Consider the following 14380-nt stretch of genomic DNA (forward strand, 5'->3'; position numbering starts at 1 on the left):
AAAGATTCGCTCCACTCAAGACAGACACAGTACAGTACAGCGGTGACCTGCCACACAACGCCTGCAATTCATTTCGTAGACCAAAGGAGAGAAAAAAATGTAATGGCAAAATAGATTCATCAGGGCGAGTGAAAATGCGGTAAACTTAGTGATCTGTTCAATGCAGGATCTGTAACTGTAACAGTGCAGTAAGCTAAGTGACCTTTCAATGCAGGATCTGTAACCGTGAAAGTGCAGTAAGCTTGTGATCTTTCAATGCAGTATTTATAACTGTGAAATTACAGTAAGCTTAGTGACCTGTTCAATGCAGGATCTGTAACTGTGAAAGTGCAGTAAGCTTGGTGACCTGTTCAATCCGAGATCTGTAACTGTGAATGCGGGGTGTTGCTATGGCATATACTACAAAATGCGAGGTAGAGCAAAAGAGGTAGAGAGAGAGAGAGCGAGAAGGTGGCATCAGGACGGTATGGCATTAGTAAGCATGTGTTTGAGATCAGAATAAGAGGAATGCATGGCGGGGGTAGGGGAGAGGTGAGTTTAAAAAAAGAACACTTAAGCCACCTTCAGGAATTTCTATACAGAAAATTAACACAACAAGCAGCAATTTATAGATATATTTTACATTAGAAATAAAAAATACTTACAAACATAACACTCTGAGCACCCTTTTTTGTTTAAAAAGGAGAGTAAATACAATTTTGGAGCACCATATTTACTAATATAGCTTCACAGACTTAATTCATCATTTTTTTTAATGTTTGGTTCAATTTACGGCAGGTTCGCAAATTAAATAATATCGTCTCTCTCTCTCTGTTGTGGTTTTTATATTACAATCTATGGAGAACATTTCTTAATTAAAAAAAAACAAAAAAAAACACGTTTTTCTCATTCGCCGGACTTCTTTCAAAGAAAAAAAATATCAATCCCTCCTCAAACCAGGACACTAATCACAAAGGGAAACTGGTCTCGAAGCGGGGGGCAGTACAACGGAGGGAAGCCAGGATACCCATTTCACATAGATGCGTCGATGCTCTCTTTTATCTTTGGTTGTAACTGTTCTCTTGAGGGTCTTCAGGCAGGAGAACGCACGGGTCGGGGGGCAGGTCCCTGGCTGCAGTTTATTTTCTTCTCCCCACCCCATCCCCCACCACCACTATACAAAGTGCTGTCGGTCGTAGGACGGGTAATTGGTGTGGGAGGACGAGGAGGAGGAGATGGAGAGGAGGGGAGGAGGAGGAGGGGGGAAGGGTGGTGATAGTGTACACTGGTCGTGGCGGGGTGCGATGCACGCATTGTGTTTTTTTTTCTCTCTCATCGTTTTTGGCTTTGTTATCCCTGGAAGCAGACGGGTCCCACGTCAAATCCAAACTTCTGATTGGGTTCGGCGAAGTCGGTGAACAGCACATCGACGAAGGGCATCTGCTCCACCTGCGGAGTGTTGATCTCCAGAACTGTCTTCTCGCTTCCTTTCCTCAGCTGTGGATCAGACAGGAGAGGAAACAGAGAGTTAGAGATGGAGGGCTGGCGGGAGACGGGAGGGCTGGAGGGCGACGGGAGTGCCGGCGGGAGTCAGATCCCTGACTTGTGACAAGATGTTGGAAAATTTTCTCATGGGGGATGTGGGCGTCACTGGCTGAGGCAGCATTAGTTGCCTGTCCCTAATTGCCCTTTGAGCTGTGTGTCTCATTCGACTGTTTCAGAGGGGCAGTTAAGAGTCAACCACATTGCTGTGGGTCTGTAGTCACAAATAGCCACAAGGGTGACAGATTTCCTTCTCTGAAGCACGTTAGTAAACCAGGTGGGTTTTTATGACAATTGCCAATGTTTTTGTGGTCATCATTAAACTTTTTAGTTCCAGATTTTTTATTGAAATAAAATTTCACCATCTATAGTGGTGAGATTTGAACCCAAGTCCCCAGAGCATTCCCCTGAGTCTCTGGATTATGAGTCGAGTGACAATTATCCATATCAAACCCACTTGACCACACTCATTCTTTCTCTCTATCTCAGCTTCAATCTGCCATTTTGCTTCCTGTTCTCTGCTGGTTAATTTCTGGCGTCCTCCACGCTCTCTCTTTCCCTCCAATTTCCACCTCTCTTACTCACCAGGAAATTTCATCTCTGGCTTTCTCCCTATCTGTCCCTTTCTATCTCACTGGCTTCAACTTTCTATCCGACGAAGGGTCATCTAGACTCGAAATGTTGGCTCTATTCCCTCTCCCCAGATGCTGTCGGACCTGTTGAGATTTTCCAGCACTTCGTTTTTGCTTCAGCTTTCCATAGTTCCCATTCCATCCCTCCCTCCCAAACTTCGACATTCTACCTCCCCCTTTCTCTCTCCTATCTTCAAATTTCTATCCCTTCCTTTCTATCATCCTACACTCAGCTTCCTAACTCTCCATTTCTAACTTCATTTCTACCTTGCCCCAGCTTCAACTTTCTACCTCTCTATCTTTCCCTTTCCACCTACCCAGCTTCAAGTTTCTATCACTCTCCCTCTCTAGGTATCTGCATTCAACTTTCAATTGTGGCACTTGAGAGATTCCCCATTTCTGTCATGTTCAGTAACCATCTTTCATGACAAACAGAGTTCATTAGGGAGATAGTGACTCACCGCACAGCCATCCACGATGGCTTTGATGTAGGGGTTGTTATCGAAGGACATCTCCTCATCGTTGGATCCCAGGAAACGCATGGCCTTATCATAGTTGTCGGCTGCCAGGTGATGCCAGGCAACGGAGCGGTGGCAGTGATAGGTGAAGTTCTGTCGGGCTGACACACTTAGCAGTCTCAGGAAGGTCATCTGGACAACGCCAATGGGATTACTGTCCGAGTCCACGTAGGAGAGCTGCAGGAGGTGGGGGAGTGGAGGGAGAAAGAGACTACCTTTATAACACATCTTGCAATTCCTCAGGGCATCCTGAAGTGCTTGATCAGGCATGGACCATTTATTTAAACTGCACTTTTCTACTGTAAGAAATACACCACCCAACTGTGGACAGCAAGATCCCACAAACAGGATGCAAGAAATTACCAATTAGTCTGTTTTGATGGTGTTGATTGAGGGGCAAAATCTTGACTTAGAACACCAGGGAGAGGACACCAGGCCTTCTCTGAAATAATACTGAGGGGATATTCATGTCCAGTTCAAAATGGCAGACAGGTCTCAGTTTAACATCACATTGAAAGGACAGCAGCATTAAGTGCTTCATTCCCTCAGTACTGACCCTCTGACAGTGCAGCACCCCCTCATTACTGACCCTCTGACAGTGCAGCACCCCCTCATTACTGACCCTCTGACAGCACAGCACTCCCTCAGTGCTGACCTTCTGACAGTGCAGCACTCCCTCAGTGCTGACCCCCTGACAGTGCAGCACTCCCTCAGCACTGACCGTCTGACAGTGCAGCACTCCCTCAGTACTGACCCTCTGACAGTGCAGCACTCAAGAGCGAGGCTGACATGGTAGTGCAGCGGTTAACACTGCTGCTTCACAGCACCAGGGACCCAGGTTCAATTCCTGGCTTGGGTCACTGTCTGTGCAGAGTCAGCATGTTCACCCCGTGTCTGCATGGGTTTCCTCCGGGTGCCCCTGTTTCCTCCCATAGTCCGAAAGGCATGCTGGTTGGGTGCATTGGTCATGCTAAATTCTCCCACAGTGCATCTGAACATGCACCGGTGTGTGGTGACTATGAGAATTTCACAGTAACTTCATTGCTGTGTTAATGTAAGCCTTACTTGTGACAAATAAATAAACTTTAAAACTCACTCAGCACTGACATCTGACCGTGCAACACTCCCTCAGCACAACAGTCATGTCAACACACACACGGAGACACAGAGAGAGACAAGTGCACACAAACACACACAAATGTACAGGCACAGTCAGATGCAACATACACACATTCACATACATACACGTGTATGCACCACACCACAAACTCACTTTCCTAGGTTTCATCCTCTTGACGAAACCTCACTCTTAAAGCAGGACACAATGTGTACTTTGTCATAAGCGTGTTGTTATCTTACAGACTCGGACTGTGTGTGTGTGTCTCAGTACTCAATACCCCTCTTGCCCCCCAGCCCTGGTTCAGCCCCTGGTCCCATGCGGCTACTGTTCCTTACCTGTGCTCCCTGTTTGAACTCACTGAACCAAGCTCCAGGATACTCATTGTTCCAGGAAGACACCTTCACCTGTAGATCAACATCACATCAGTCTGAACCAAACTTCAAACGCTCAGTAACCATCAACAACGGTGAACAGAGGGAAAAATCCCAGCCCTCCCGCAGGCAACCTCCCCTGCCACCCCTGCCACCTGCTCCCCCCCCACCCCCCCCCGCAGGCAAACCCCCACCCTCACGTCACCAAACTCTGGCCTCCCACTGCTAAAATCTGCCATCCCGCAGGCAACCCCTGCCCTCCTGCCAGTAATCCCCAGCCTACCGCCGCTGATCCCCATGTCCCCACCGGTAATACCCGCCTCCCACAGGCAATCGCTGATCTCCCACCAGTAACCCCTGCCCTCCTGCAGAAAAGGGGAGAGCACCGGGAGAGTCGGGGAGGGGGGGGGGGCAAGAGCGCTGGGTGGGGGGGGGTGGGGGCAAGAGCGCCAGGAGAAGGGGTGGAAGAGCGGCGGGAAGGGAGAGGGGGGAGGGAGAGCGCAGGGAAGAGGTGGGGGGGGAGCAAGGGGAAGAAGGTGGGGGGGGAGAGCGTGGTGACGGGGGAGAAGGCGGGGAGGGAATTACAAAGGGAATGTATGTGTGAACGGTACACAGGTTTGATCTTTCCCTCCACTGTGGAGTCCCTTCTTACCCCTTGGGATTTCTTGTCTGGGAAGATACAGCTCTCTCCTCCAGCAGTGAAGTTACAGTAAACCTTGAAGGAATCTGCCGCACAGCCCTGATTCGGATCAATCCAATATTCACCTGAACGGAGGAGAGATGGATGGGGAAGAGAGAGAGAGAGAGAGAACATTGTTACAAAGACCGCAGCCAACTGAAGGCAGCTGTTCACGGCTTCGGGGAGAGATTGGAATAGTTTGGGGTTTTTTACCTTCGAACAGGTGAGACTGAGGGGAATGAGTTGTACAAAATTATGAGTGGTTTAGACAGGGACTCACCATCCTTGTACTCTTCGTGACAGAGCTGCAGGTCTCTGCAGGTACGCGCTGGATTCTCCTTTGTTCCGATGGGGTGCCTCATCTGCTCAATCTCCACCTTGAGCGAGTTGAGGGATCCGAAGATTTCCTCCATGCCATCTGCGTAGTCGAGGATCTCGTCTCCCATCATTGTCTCGTCGTGCTCGATCTGACTCGCGTCGATAGAGCGTTTGCTCTTCTTACTCCTCTGGATGGGCAGTGGCTGAATGACTTCGCCTGGCGGACCCTAATAAGACGATGGAGCGAAGGGACAGCAATGTGAGCTCTGGTGCCTGGACGTGGACCTTCCGTATCTCTGAATGAGCAACCCTTGATTGTCCGAACCTGAACAGCGACTAAGGATTTTTTCAGCTCCCCTGCCCTCCCAGTGAAAGACTGCCCGTCTGAGGAGCTGGGGTAAGGTACAGTATGTAATGGCACCGACAAGGGAGCAAGTTCTCCTAGATCTGGTCCTGTGTAATGAGGCGGGAATAATTAATGATCTTGCAGTTAGGGATCCTCTTGGAAGAAGCGATCACAGTTTGGTTGAATTTAAAATACAGATGGAGCACGGGAAGGTAAAATCCAATACCAGTGTCTTGTGCTTAAACAAAGGAGACCATAAAGGGATGAAGGAGGAGTTGGCTAAGATATACTGGGAGCAAAAACTTTATGGTGGAACAACTGAGGAACAGTGGAGGACTTTCAAAGCGATCTTTCACAGTGCTCAGCAAAAGTATACACCAGTGATAAGGAAGGACTGTAGAAAAAGAGATAATCAGCCATGGATATCTAAGGAAGTGAAGGAGGGTATCAAATTGAAAGAAAATGCATACAAAGTGGCAAAGATTAGTGGGAACCTCGAGGATCAGGAAATGTTTAAAGATCAGCAGAAAGCCATGAGTAAAGCTATAAAGAAAAGTAAAATGGATTACCAGAGTAAACTAGCTCAGAATATAAAAATAGATAGCAAAAGTTTCTACAAATATAAAAAATGAAAAAGAGTGGTGAAACTAGACATTGGTCTTTTAGAGGATGAGAAGGGAGATGTAAGGGAATAGGAGCAGGAAAGTTGTTTCCATTGGTGGGTGAAACTAGAACTAGGGGGCATAGCCTCAAAATAAAGAGAAACAGATTTAGGACTGAGTTGAGGAGGAGCTTCTTCACACAAAGAGTTGTGAATCTGTGGAATTCCTTGTCCAGTGAAGCAGTTGAGGCTACCTCATTGCATGTTTTTAAGGCAAGGATAGATATATTTTTGAACAGTAAAGGAATTAAGGGTTCTGGTGAGCAGGCTGGTAAGTGGAGCTGAGTCCATGAAAAGATCAGCCCTGATCTTATTGAATAGCGGAGCAGGCTCGAGGGGCCAGGTGGCCTACTCCTGCTTCTAGTTCTTATGTTCATCTTCTTAAAGCTCCCTCTTCACTGTCCGCATCAAACACTCCCAGGACAGGTACAGCTGGAGATCCCTGTTGATAGGGCTGCAGCCTAAGTTTTAACACAGGAAATCTGGATGCTCAGGATCAGCCAATTCCAGCCTCCTGTCTACCTAAAGAAAGACTCTGGAAACTCCAGATGTCCGTTCACTGGAGATCACCGGTGCCCCAGCTCAGGACGGTACAGATAATTGGAGACGACAACACACAGACAGGCAGCTGGGCAAGCTAACAACAGACACTCTGAACCACAGTCCGGACTCTCTCAGGTTGGGGGGGGGGGGGGGGGGGGGGACGGGGGGCGGCGTTAAGGCCTGTGGCTCATCACAGACCCACTACAGCAAAGTGGAGGAGAAACCAGCAGGAAGTTCAACTTACAGGTATACCAGGAGGACCAGTAACACCTCGCTGCCCTTTAGGACCAGCAGAACCCTGCAGGCAACAGAGAGAAAGAGAGGGTACATGGTTAAATACAACACCAACTTGCATTCATGTAGCACCTTTCACATATTAATATATCTTGAGCGCTTCCCAGGAATCTCATCAAAACATGACAAAAGCCACATGAGGAAATATTTGGATAGATGGGGAAAAATATGTCGCTTGAACAAGTGGCTCTTAAGTGTCGGGGAAGAGGAGACAGTGGCAGAGAAGTGTGCGGAGGAAATTCCAGATCTCAGGGGCGAGCCAGCTGAAAGCAGAGCTTCCAATGGCGAAATGAGGTTCTGCAGACATGGGAAGTCCTGAGTGGGCCAGTAATTGTCATCCTGCTGTGGAAACACATCTTGAGTTGCAGGGAATAGATCCCAGGGTTGAGTTTCCTTCTCCCCCACATCCCGACCTCCCGTCCTCCTGAGCTCACCCATGCTCAGTTGGAGGTTAGGGTATGGTCAGCACTGTTCCTCAGGTATAAAGCGGATGTCTGTATGAGGAGCCGTTGTGGAACTTGGCAGGGCAGCTTCCCCAGGGTCTGCAGCGGTTCAAGGTAGCAGGTCCCGACCAACTTCTCAATTCAGGATAGAATCACAGAATCCTAGAAACCCTACAGTGCAGAGGGAGGACATTCGGCCCATCGGGTGTGCACTGACAACAATGCCAGCCCATGCCCTATCCCCACAACATCACACATTTACGCCACTAATCCCTCTAACCTACACAGCCCATGTCACAAGAGGCAATTTAGCAAGGGGCAATAAATTGTGGGCTAGCCAGTGGGCAGAGTGATTAGCACTGCTGCTTCACAGTGTCAGGGACCTGGGTTCAATTCCAGCCTTGGGTGACCATCTGTGTTGAGTTTGCATGTTCTCCCCTTCTCTGCAGGGGGGGTGGTTTCCTCTGGGTGCTTCGGTTTCCTCCAACACTCCAAAGATGTGCGGGTTAGATGGATCAGCCTTGATAAATTGTCCCTTAGTGTTGGGGGATTGGCAGGTAAAATACATGGGGTTACGGGGATAGGGCCTAGGTGAGATTGTTGATGGTGCAGGCTCGATGGACCAAATGGCCTCATTCTGCACTGTAGGGTTTTTAAGCTTCTATATTTTCTATTCAACACCCTTGAGTGAATTTTTAAAAATGGTCCACGATCACCAGGCAGGTGAGACACTGAGACACCACCACCCCTTCACCCACCACCCCCACACTGCCTCCCAAGGCCAGCTCCCACTAGCTGTGGTATAATCCTGGATCCGTCTGAAGCTATGTTTTTAGGGAACATTCGAATGCCTGTGAAGGTAAGGGCGGGGGAGCGGGGGGGACGTGAAAGCTCCCTCCCACTCTCCCACCATCAGTTGCTGCGTAGTAAACAGTCAATGAGGGCTTATTCATTGCTGCAAGACATTCGAGAGATAAACAGAGTCAGAGAAGCACATAACAGGTCACTCCTGTTGAACATCTCCGGGCATGCCAAGGTCTTGTTTGAGATTTGAACCAAGGGTTAGGGGCAACATGAAGGCTGAGTGAAAATTCTGGAGATGGAGCAGGATGTGGGGGGGAAACAGTCTCAACGTTGGTCCCTAAGTGACACGACCAGGTCGATAGATGAACCTCAGGCGACATGGGTCCCTAAACAAACTTCGACCCTTGTGGCAAATAAGCACTGCCTCTTTAAAAATTGGCACTTTCCAGGATAGCAAATATAGCAAGCAGGGTGGCCAATTTGCGCAGAGCAAGATCCCTCAAAAGGCTGATGACCCAGTTCAATCTTGCCGGCGATGTCACTTGGTGGATGGTCGATATTGGCTCAGGACATCCAGGGTAGACCTTCCTGTCTCTCCTTTGGAATAGTGCCGGGGGTATTTTAAGGCCGTTCTCATTCATCCCATCTCCCTGCTCCCCCCACACCCCCTGCTGCACACCCCCAACTATAGCAAAGAGCTTCTTCAAACACTACAGTGCTGACTTGCTCCTCCTGAGAGTCTACTATTCCATCAAGGGAAACAGCCTCTCCAATACTTATCCCCAGACAAAAAGCCACCCTTTCCACCTGCACCCTCTACGATGGCACCAACAATTCTATTCTCATCGCCTGGTTCAGGATATAACAGGAAAGTGGCTCAACTCACCCGTGAACCTTTTGACCCTTTCGGACCAGGGGGACCCTGGAAGGCAAAGAAAGGAGCAGTTAAAACAACATTAGTAAGATGGCAGCAGAGATTCAAGGTCACATACTTTAAATAGCACAGAATGCGGGGACATCCTCTGCCGTTCAATAAGATCATGGCTGATTTTTGACATCAGATCCACTTGTCCGCCCAATCTCTTGATTTCTCCCCCTCCCCCACCCCATTCCCCTATTCACTGTCTCACGATCACCAGTCTTGATGAGTTGATTATAGTAATCCACACCCATTCTGAGATGGGGAGAAGAGCCTGTCAGGGTGGGAGAAGTGGAGGGAGTGGAGGGGGGAAGGAGATGCAAGGTTTTTGCTAGGTTTGTAACCACTGAATGTAAACCACATTTGAAAGAGTGAGAGGTGACTTGATCAAAACCTTAAGTTCCTGACTGGTGTTGACAGGGTGGATGTGGAAAGGATGTTTCCTCTTGTGGGAGAACATAGAAATCAGGGTTAGTATTTAAAAATAAGGGGTAACTCGGTGAACAAAGGATGGTGAGCCTCTGGAACTCTTCCTCAAAAGGCAGCGTAAGCAGAGTCTTTGAATATTTTTAAGACAGAGCTGGAGAGATTCTTGATTAACAAGGGGATGAAAGGTTATCAGAGGGGTAAGTAGGAATGTGAGGCTGAAGTTAAAATCTGATCACCCCTGTGATATTATAGAATGGCGGGGCAGCCTTGAGATGGCCGAGTGGCCTACTCCTGCTCCTAATTTATGTGATTGGGTCTCGAACGGGTCTAAATAATATCTTAGTATCACGGACAGAGTTATGATGATGGTCTCTCTCATTTCTTGAAATCTCCTCGCTTCCTCCAAGTCAGCAAACAGAGGGCTTTGCCGAAGCTGAGGGTGGGGGAGGGGATTTAACAAATCCACTTGGGATTGACCAAGCTGCCTCCCGAGTTGAAGAGCCAGGCTTGGGCATGCACACTGCGGGGTTGTAAAGTAACTGCCAGGCTTGATGGCACTCAGTGCTGTTAAATACTGTCGCCTCCAAGCAGCGGAAACACTTACCGGGAGACCAGGAGGACCAGAGGGGCCGACAGGACCAGTTGCACCAGGAATACCCTAGAGGCAAAGAAACAGATAATGTGAAAACAATACACAGAAGCAAGCACAATGTATAGAGAGCCACCTCTTCCCAGAAACTGGGAGAATGCCCGCTCGCCGTGGTGGTGGTGGTGTTGTCAGGAAAAATATTCTTGCCTTCAGTTTCTATTCTCTCTTTCTCTCCTTCTTATATTCGTCTTTCTGTCTCCTTCTCATTCCCTCTCTCTTTCTGCCTCACTCTCTTTGCAATGCCCTAAATATGTTAGGGTCTGTTTTTAAACCAAAAGAAAGGATGTGGGACGGGATTCTCCGGCCTCGCTCGCCTCAAAACTGGAGAATCCCGCTCGAGGTTAATGGATCTTTACACGGTCCCCCCTTCGCCCACCACAATTCCCGTGGTGAGTGGGACAGCTCGAGAATTCTGGCCGTGGTTTGCACGTGCAGAATTAATTACAACAGATTTACTCTAGGGACTTTTTGTGTGTACAGAGTACAAACTGAAACTAAAACAGCAGCCTGTGCAAGACACCCTAATGGTGTTTGATGATGACATCACTATCAAATCACGTGACTGGCTCTTAAAGAAACCATTTGAATGTTGAGCACTCTTCCTCCCTTTCTGTTTTTCTCTCTCTCTCTTTCCTCAGCTGTTTCACCATCACCCTGACTCAGTTTCTTGAATCTCCCTCCATTATCTGCATGCATCCCTCATGCTGTTTGCCCCCAACACCTTTTCTTTCCCCTCGTGTACTGTAATCCTCATGTTCAATGTGTTTCATGCTCTCTCTGTCGACCTCTCCTCTCTCTCGACTTCTCCTACAGCAAGTCAAAACATACATCTGCCAAACTTGCCTCACACAAATTATCATTGTAGCAGCCTAATATTGTGACATTCTTAATACTGCAGCAATCTAGCACAATGATATTCTATGTAGGATACAGGGCACAGAAACAGGCCATTCAGCCCAAAACCAGTCAATGCTGGTGTTAAGGCTCCTCACCTTCCCACCTTTCCTCATCTGCATCTACTGTTGTAATCTTCTAGCCCTTTCTCCTGTAGATATAGTCTTCCCCTATACCAAAGGAAGTATTCTCTGTATATCCAATCCATCAAAAGTATTCACACAATTTCATAGACCAACATTAGGTTACATCTCAGCCTTCTCTCGTCAAGAGACAACACACCCACTTTATATCTTTTTCCTGACATGTATACCCACACATTTCTGGTGCCATGCTTGTAAATTCACCTTCTCCAAATGCCTCTACATACTTTGTACAATGTGGTGGCCGGAACTGTACACAGTGCTCCTCACAAGAACCATCTTAACAGGCTAATGCTAATGGCTGGGGAAACCCTAGCCCAACACAACCATTGACAATGAATGCAGTAAGATGGTAATATTCAAAAAAGATACTACCGGATGCGAAACAAAGAGTTCTCATTTTGTTCTGATGGATTATTCAGATCTATTCACCAACGCCTTCATAAAAAAAGTTCACAGAACCAGTGGCACAAATTATACTCAAGTCCAATAGGATTTTCTTCATCTTAAAGTTTAAGTTTATTTATTAGTGTTACAAGTATATTACATTGCCATGAAGTTACTGTGAAAATCCGCTAGTCGCCACACTCTGGCGCTTGTTCAGGTACACTGAGGGAGAATTTAGCATGGCCAATGCATCTAACCAGCACGTTCTTAGACTGTGGGAGAAAACCGGAGCACCAGTCCATCACACAAACCAGCCTCCCACCCACTGATTCTACCTACGCTTCCAGTTGCTTTGGATTTGCAGCCAACTTAATTAAGGACCCCTCGCATCCCGGACATACTCTCTTCCATCTTCTTCAATAGGGAAAAAGATATAGAAGTCTGAGGTCACGTACCAACCGACTCAAGAACAGCTTCTTCCCTGCTGCCATCAAACTTTTAAATGGATCTTATATTAAGTTGATCTTTCTCTACACCCTTATTATGACTGCAACACTGTATTCTGCACCCTCTCCTTTCCTTCTCCCCTATGTACTATATGAATGATATGTTTTGTCTCTGTAGTGCGCAAGAAACAATACTGTTCATTGTATCCCAAAACATGTGACAGTAATAAATTAAATTAAATCAAATTGAACACACAAACACCCAAGCTAGGGTCCCACAAGGGAGAACAGTCAGCCTGGTAACTCAACCCTATGGTATATATCGAATGTCCAGGTACCATAAGGCCTCCAAACAGAAGGATCCATGACCCACCATCATGCTCCCACCAAGCTGTTTCCTCCCAAGCCCAGTGGCACTGAGTGACACCAGCTGACCTGCAAGAGGGACGATGCTGTGAAATTCAGGGGACTTGTTAAGGATTGTGCTCTGTACTGCCACAGAATAGACAGTGTGGGATTTTACTCAATACTGATTCACAAACACTGCTGGAAGCTGGTGAAAGAGGTAAGCAGTTACACTGTCTCCTTTAAATCCTTCGATTCCCTGTGGGCCGGGAAGGCCTCGATCGCCCTTCTCCCCCTGCTCTCCCGGAGGTCCGATCAATCCAATCAGGCCAGGGTGACCCTGAAGGAGAAACACAAGAGGAATAAAGATGTGACCAAAACAATATTAATGCTGTTCCTCTGAGGTATCTGTGCCCCTCTAATTCCAGCCTCTTGTGCATTGCCGAGTTTAATCACTCCATCGTTGATGTATATGACTTCAATTGTCTGGAATTTCCTTGTTAAACCTCATTTTCCTCTTTTAAGTTGCTATTTTAAATCTATTTCTGACCAAGCTTGTAGTCATAGGCCCTAATATCTCGTTCTTCTCTGATATCACTCCTGTGAAAATATTCGGTTCTCTTACTCTATTCAAGGCGCTATCTAGATGAAAATTGTTGATCATCTATGGAATTTGTGAAGTTAGTTCACAAAGTGATTGTTGCGCATCTGATGGTAGAAGGGATAGTGGCATGACTGTGGTTTTTCCTTTCACAGCATTTATTACCCTTTTGAAGGTGGTGGTGAGTCCCTTTCTTGAGCCGCTGCTGTTCATGTGGTGTAGATACACCCATAGTGCTGTTAGGGATAGGATTCCAGGATTCTGACCCAGCATCAGTGAAGGAATTTCCAAGTTAGGATGGTGAGCGAGTTGGAGGGAACTTCCAAGTGGTGGTGTTCCCAGATATTGCAGATAGCCCTTGTCAGAGATAGTGGAAGTCATGAGTTTGGAACTTGCTGTCCCAGGAACCTTGGTGAGCTGCTGCAGAGCATCTTGTCCATGTTCCACACGGCTGCCAGTGTGCATCGGTGATGGAGGGAGTGAAGGTTTGTGGAAGGCATAGCTATCAAGTGGGCTGCTTTGTCTTGGAATATGTTGAGCTTCTTGAATTTTGTGGGAGCTGCACTCATACAAGTAAGTGTTGAGTGTTCTATACTTCTGCCTTATAGATATTGGACAGGCTTTGGGGAGACAGGAGGTGAGTTACTCACCGCAGGAGTCTTTGACCTGCCACAGTCTTTATAATGGATCGTTCAATTTAGTTTCTGGTCAATGGTAATCCCCAGAATGTTGATAGTGGGGATTCAGTGATAGTAATGCCATTGAATGTCATGGGGAAATGGTTAGATTGTCTCTTGCTGGTGAAACTCTTGTAGTCTGGTGGTGTAAATGTTACTTGCTCCCACTTATCAATCAAAGTCTGGATATTGTCCAGATCTCGTTGCATTTGGACATGAACTGCTTCAGTCTCTGAGCAATCATGAATGGTGCTGAACATTGTGCAGTCATCAGCGAACATCCCCACTTCTACCTTATGATGGAGGAAAGTTCATTGATGAAGCAGCTGAAGATGGCTGGGCCAAACAACTACCCTGAGGGACTAATGCAGTGATATCCTGGAGCTGGATGATTGACCTCCAAACTTCACAACCATCTTCCTTTGAGTTGGAAGTTCTGAGCTTTCAGCTTGACCCTTTGGAGGAAAGTCTTCCTGACTTTCAGCTCATGCTAAAGAAACAGAAAAATTTCTGCACTGGAGAAGGCCATTCAACTCATTGTGTCTATTCCTATTCAGTGAGCAAGTGTTCCTGAGACTTGATGGCCCTTCTTAATTATGATGGAACTTTAGGGAACATGCTTCCTAAGAAGGGAAGTGAA

General features: G+C 47.3%; 1 protein-coding gene across 1 annotated transcript in view; it reads right to left on the bottom strand.

The window, feature by feature from the left end:
* LOC145348643 (collagen alpha-1(V) chain-like) overlaps positions 1-14380 on the bottom strand; it is a 181060-nt gene continuing 166680 nt past the window's right edge. Inside the window, exons 61-69 of the mRNA XM_080196809.1 lie at positions 12695-12802; positions 10203-10256; positions 9137-9172; positions 6954-7007; positions 5122-5386; positions 4815-4927; positions 4127-4195; positions 2615-2848; positions 1-1476 (exon numbers count right to left, since the gene is read on the bottom strand). Of these exons, the coding sequence (XP_080052935.1) occupies positions 1330-1476; positions 2615-2848; positions 4127-4195; positions 4815-4927; positions 5122-5386; positions 6954-7007; positions 9137-9172; positions 10203-10256; positions 12695-12802 (1080 nt within the window). The 3' untranslated portion in view covers positions 1-1329. The remainder of the gene's footprint in view (positions 1477-2614; positions 2849-4126; positions 4196-4814; positions 4928-5121; positions 5387-6953; positions 7008-9136; positions 9173-10202; positions 10257-12694; positions 12803-14380) is intronic.

Source organism: Carcharhinus amblyrhynchos, chromosome 9 (genome assembly GCF_965287045.1).
Source record: "Carcharhinus amblyrhynchos chromosome 9, sCarAmb.v2.hapA, whole genome shotgun sequence".
In the NCBI taxonomy this organism is placed as follows: Eukaryota; Metazoa; Chordata; class Chondrichthyes; order Carcharhiniformes; family Carcharhinidae; genus Carcharhinus; species Carcharhinus amblyrhynchos.